The 6,000-nt window shown below is 30.8% G+C and overlaps 1 protein-coding gene and 1 pseudogene across 1 annotated transcript in view; both read left to right on the top strand.

Annotated features, from left to right (window-relative positions):
• The window catches only part of LOC130512428 (WUSCHEL-related homeobox 11-like), a 5,107-nt gene extending 1,636 nt beyond the window's left edge, over positions 1 to 3,471 (top strand). The window contains exon 4 of the mRNA XM_057010398.1: positions 3,219 to 3,471. Coding sequence (XP_056866378.1) covers positions 3,219 to 3,236 — 18 coding nt within the window. The 3' untranslated portion in view covers positions 3,237 to 3,471. The remainder of the gene's footprint in view (positions 1 to 3,218) is intronic.
• Positions 123 to 2,958, top strand: LOC130495106 (WUSCHEL-related homeobox 11-like; annotated as a pseudogene).
• Positions 3,472 to 6,000: the final 2,529 nt, after the last annotated feature.

Genomic DNA, 6,000 nt, shown 5'->3' with positions numbered 1-6,000 from the left:
TTTTTGAGCTTGGAACATGCATATAGTGAATTTAATTGGCCCATGCAAATCAACACGGAAACGGAATACTGTAAACCTTTTGTACACATTCTACGACTATTCCATACTGACCAAGCTCAAATATGATTTGCATATTTGCTATATCTTCACCTGCAAAGCAGATCTACTCCAAGTACGCGTTAACACTTATAGTCTAATATTTGTACACCTAGCGGTATAGCAAAACATAATATATGTAAAAAACACATTTCAAGTAATATTCTAAACAAAAACCTCTAAAAGATAAAGATAAAACCACATTGTAACTTAGTAAACAAGGAAAAAAATATAACTATTATTTTAAGAAATCTTCCCTCCTATAAATTCATGGGTTTACACATAGTCAAACACCTCACAAAGTCATAAACATACAAAACATTTTCTCTCTTTTATTACGCAACAACAAAAAAAAAAGAATCAACTAAACAATTTCAATTTTTTTTTTGAAAACAATGGACAAAGAAAAAAACCACATAGCACAACCGGCCATAGCCACTCTCCTTCTTCCTCCGCTTCCGGTCCACCTCAAACGAAACAGTTCGCTCACGATGGTCACCTAAGCCGGAACAAATACTCATACTTGAGTCAATCTTCAACAGTGTTATGGTTAACCCTCCCAAAGAAGAGACGGTAAGGATACGAAAGATGCTGGAGAAATTCGGAAAGGTGGGAGATGCAAATGTCTTCTACTGGTTTCAAAACCGGCGGTCAAGATCTCGCCGAAGGCAGCGGCAACTCCAGGCTGCAGCAGCAGAAGCGGCCACAGTCACCAACACTTGTGACCAGACCATGATGGTGAGCAACAACTTGCCAGAACATAGTGGAAGTGATTTGGGTTTGGAGGTTGTAGCACTTCTAATTACTTATTTGGTGGTCATTTTCAAGTTCCTTCCTTCTTTCTTTGTATTTCTTTCTTCTTATATCCTCCTTCCTGTTAAAGCTCCTCTTCCACTTCTTCAGCTAGCTCTTCTTATGGCGCTGGATGTGATGATCATAGCAATAATGGCATGGAGAATCTCTTAACAATGTCTGGTCAAATGGTTACCATGAGCTAATCAGCATCACTATAATTATCATAGCTCAAATGTCGAATCGATTTTGTGCCCATCTGATCAAAGCTCCAATTATCACTACCAACAAGGTAAACAAAATGAATAATTTGCATGCCTCTTTTTTTTCTTTGTAAACTGAAGTGCTTTCTCCTCTAAACCCTCTTTCTTTCCCCAGAAAGACTATTAAAGTAACATTTTAAAATTGTAAAGCTGTTTAAACGTAGGAGAAAACAATTCTGGGTGGGTTTCAACCAAATAACCGATTTTTATGTGGTAATTTAATTGATAAGTAGCTTTTGTTAATTATATTTCCGATACTACCTAACATTTTGTATTTGGGAGCAAGTTCTATTGTCTATTTTTTTCTTATATACCTGAAGTTATTTTCTGTTCTTCTAGATAGCAAAAAACTCTCTAGATCTCATAATTTTACTATAAAAGCTATTTTAAAGAGGGGGAGGGAATCAAATTTCAGATGAGTTTCACCCAAAGAACCGCCTTCTTGGACTATTAGGTTAATTGCTCCTCCAATATTGCCTAATCTCGATCTTGATAGGCAATAAGCTGATGTTTTACATATTATTAGATATATTTTGAAATTCAGGGTCTATAATGGTGTTTATAAACGGAGTTCCAACAGAAGTGACGAGCGGAGGTATTGATATGAAAGCAACATTTGGAGAAGATTGGTTTTGGTGAATTCCTCAGGTGTTTCTCTTCCTACTGATCAGTTTGGGTTTTTGAATGCATAGCTTACAACATGGTGAAGCTTATTTCCTGGTAATGGTTCAAATCTCATATATATTCTCTCTCTCTCTCTCTCTCTCCTCTCTCTCTCTCTCTCTCTCTCTCTCTCTCTCTCTCTCTCTCTCTCTCTCTCTCTCTCTCTCTCTCTCTCTCTCTCTCTCTCTCTCTCTCTCTCTCTCTCCACATATATATATATATATATAATAGATAGATAGATATGTTGAAAATAGGACATGAGATGGAGCCCAATTGGGGTAAAGTCTTAAATTGTCTTCTACAATATATTCTAATCATCATAACAAAGTAATATAAATTCTTTCGTAAGATAGAAACATAATACAGTATAATGCTATTTGTTGAGTGTCGGTTTGTACAGTAAATGATATCTTTCTTTAAGACAGTTTATGTAACTGAATATTTGTGACGAGGTTTTTCACATTGAATTAAAAAAGTTAATGAGTTTTTTTTATTAATGAATCTTTTGTTCACATTTGACTGAAAAAAATGAGATGATATATTTGCATAACCATGTAAAAGAATCACTATTTTTATAAAATGTGGTTTCAGTAAATATGTATATTTTAGATTTTTCACATTTATTAAAAAATATAAATTTTAGTTTCCAATATATAATTTTTCGTAATTAACTATTATCCATAACTTTTAACCAATAAATTTAATAAACATGAATCTATTTTGAAGTTTATAATATACTATTAATTAATGTAATGAAAATGTAAAAAAATATCTATTTGAAGCAACTTTTTTCTAAACATATATCTTTTCAGAATAGAAGGAGAATTATTTTGTTTTCGCAGCACTTATAATGTCAAATGTGTGTATGTTCACTATTTCTGCTAAATAAAAAAGGAAATGAAATCTACAGTTAATATTTAATTATGTGTACAACTGTTTATGAAATTAAATATCCTATATTGTTAAATTTCATGTATTTGTCACTTGAAATGGATTGTTGTGAGTTGAGTGACATATGTCTCATATATATTGTTGTTTTAAGTCCCTTTCTAAATCCAAACTTCATTATTAATTTGTTGTTTTCTTCTAAAAGTACAATTACTTGTCTTGGGGTAAACTTTAACAGTATATAATGGCGATTTGAATTATTTTATTGAGTTCATTGGCAAATGGGAAATCTATTCCTCTCTCACACATACACTCTCTATCTTCTCATGGTTCTCTGAAGTCTGAAAAGCTGATTTGGCATTAGGGTTCATCTGTTTCTCTCTTTCTTTCCTTGAAATAATTCGAATTTCTTGGAATCCTAAAGAGATCTTACATCAATTAATCTGCTTTTATATTTTCCTTTTTAAAAGATCGTTTTATTTTTGTTATTTGTTGTTTTGATTTTGTTATCGACAGGTTCCAAGACCGACATGAACTGGCTTTACTCTTGTGTTATGTGGTGATTCAACAGATGCCTTGTTATTCTACCTTAGTCTCTATGGCTGCGGTCCATCCATTTTTTTCCTTTTCTTTATGAATCTATCGTGTAATAAAAGTTTCTTCTGTTGTCTCTTAGTTTTGTAATTTAATTAAATAAAATACTAAATGAAGTCAAAAGCTCTTCTGAAACGAAGAGATTTAGGATTTGTATCAGTTTTTTTGTGATTTAGATGGAAAATAAGTATTTCTTTTACAATAAATTTTGTGTCTAGGGATCATCAAGCTAGTTCGTGTGCAGAGTAATGAATTTTATTGGAAGTAGAAAAACAATCGAAGTCTACTAGTTGCGTTGAACACTTTCCAGTTAATACATTTAATTAATGTTCTACAAGATTGCATCTACTAAGTAGATCTTTTGGCTTGAGCTATCACTAAAATAAGAGTGTACCATTTGTTAAGTACGGTGTACTTGTTGTCGATATTTATACTCTTTGTGTGTTTTATCAACGAGTCGAGCCATGGCAATGATGTCTTGATTAGTCCATCGCAGCTAGTTCTCCTTATTTCAAAACTTATTGATTTATACTTAACCTTATTTCAAAACAGATTCAAACTCCTCTAGTTCGCTGGTGAACGATACCCATTAGTGATACATCAAGCACCTCTCTAAACGATACATTTTACATCAAATGATACGTCTTATTTAAAAAAATGTCGAATATTAATTGTACAATCTAATCTTTTATGTTTTGTTCTCCTTTTATTAACTTCAAAAACAGAAATTTGGGGTTTATTGATCAATATCACATTAGAGTTTCTCATTTTAAGATATCTATTTTATGTTTCTTACTGATACTACTATTTTTAAATTTAATTTCAAAATTCTTTTGTTATGTTTACATATTTAAACTACTCAATCGAAAAGAAAAGAATTTTAGATAAAATATCATAAATACCAAAACCATAGAAGAAAGATGTATCACAATGTTGTTTCTAAATATTTGTTCATATTTCATGTTTTCATTTTTTTTAATCTCCATATTCCATATGAATTGAAAATAATTTTTTTCAACTTTTTTTAATAATAACACGTCTGTTTATTACTTAGTTGAATGAAAATATTAAAGACACACTTCTAAATACTTTGATAAATAATTTAACATTTTTAATTCGTATTCGAATCAATATTTTGAAAAATATACATTTCAAACCGACTCATATTATAAAAATCAGAAAATCACCCCAAAATTAAAGTAAGTATTATTTACCAAACATTAAAATCTTGGAAAACATACTCCTACAACATAATTTTGTTGCAGATTTTTGTTTTTATGATTTATATTTGTTTAGGAAATGAAAGATTTCAATCTTTTATGTTAGTTAAATATTAGGTAACCTGGTGTAACACATATGATATTTTAAAGAAACAATATCTATTATGTATTTTGTAATTTTATTTATTAAAATTATTTATGATTAAGAGTAAAAAAAGAAAATGACATTCACTTGTAATTCTTTAGGAAAAATCTGGGTTATTTTAAATTTGTACTTTACTTTTAATAGATTAGATAATTAGAAACTAATACGGATTACAGTTTCTCAAAGAAACTGATTATACAAATTCTAAGCCATAATACAATCTGGTATAAAATTAATGAATTTTATATTTTATACTATATGTGAATCTCATTTCTACTATGAAACTTTAACACTGTAAGCCACACGTTAAAACTAATAGCAAATTCTCAGCAAAACAAGTAATTAATTAGCTCAAATGCATATCAACCTACACAACCATATAAAATAAAAATATACATATTGAAAAAAATATCTTAACAAGATGGCTCACATATATCTTCTAATGAACATGGGCTATGCAAATAATTGGTATAAGATTATCGTTGGTCGTAAAGGAATTAACACAACGCTTTAATTAGTGTGTTTTAATTGTAAACGGAATTCAGAATTGGCATTGTCAATACATTATACTTTGTTATATAAAGAAAAAAAAAATGGAAGAGCATAACACAGCTGGGTTCGTCAGAAAATCTATTCTTGTCGATTCCTGCTCTCCGGAACACAAACCTTAGTTAACAACTCGAAGCAAGATCTTAATATAACCAATAGTGAAGACAAAAATCTTTTTTTTTTTTTGTAAATCCAAATTCTGCCACTAGATCTAACCTTGTAAACATCAAGTGAAAGTTTACAAGTATTGAATATTCACTCAATATTTCGAGGACAAAACCTATGCATATCCAGAAAACGAAATTCTAGATAAACAAATTGAAGAACTTTTATTAACTTGGAAAATTGGGTGGTATAACACCAAAAAAAAAAACAAAATTCATTCACTAGGCCTGGGCATTTTACCCGGACCCGAGGATCCGACCCGGAACCGACCCGAAAATACCCGATCCGGAACCGACCCGAAAAATTATAAGTACTCATATGGATCTTTTTATTTTGGATCCGCGGGTCTCGGGTAAGACCCGGACCCGAACCGAGACCCGATCGGGTACCCGAAATACCCAAGATTTATTTTATATATTAGGTATATTTGGGTGACTGAGTATATTTTTGGTATTTCTAATCTTTTTTTAAGTTTTAGGTTCGTATTTTCGGGTATAATTTCAAATTTTGAGTGTAATTTTGGATTTTCAGAAAATATAATTTGGGTATTCAGATATTTTTTGAGTTTTCAGGTCTGATTTTAGGTAAATATTCAGGTACTTTTACGGTTTTTCGGGTACTTTTC

Source organism: Raphanus sativus, chromosome 5, assembly GCF_000801105.2.
Source record: "Raphanus sativus cultivar WK10039 chromosome 5, ASM80110v3, whole genome shotgun sequence".
Lineage (NCBI taxonomy): Eukaryota > Viridiplantae > Streptophyta > Magnoliopsida > Brassicales > Brassicaceae > Raphanus > Raphanus sativus.
Note: the sequence above shows the minus strand (reverse complement) of the source record. Positions and strands in the feature narration are given on the sequence as shown.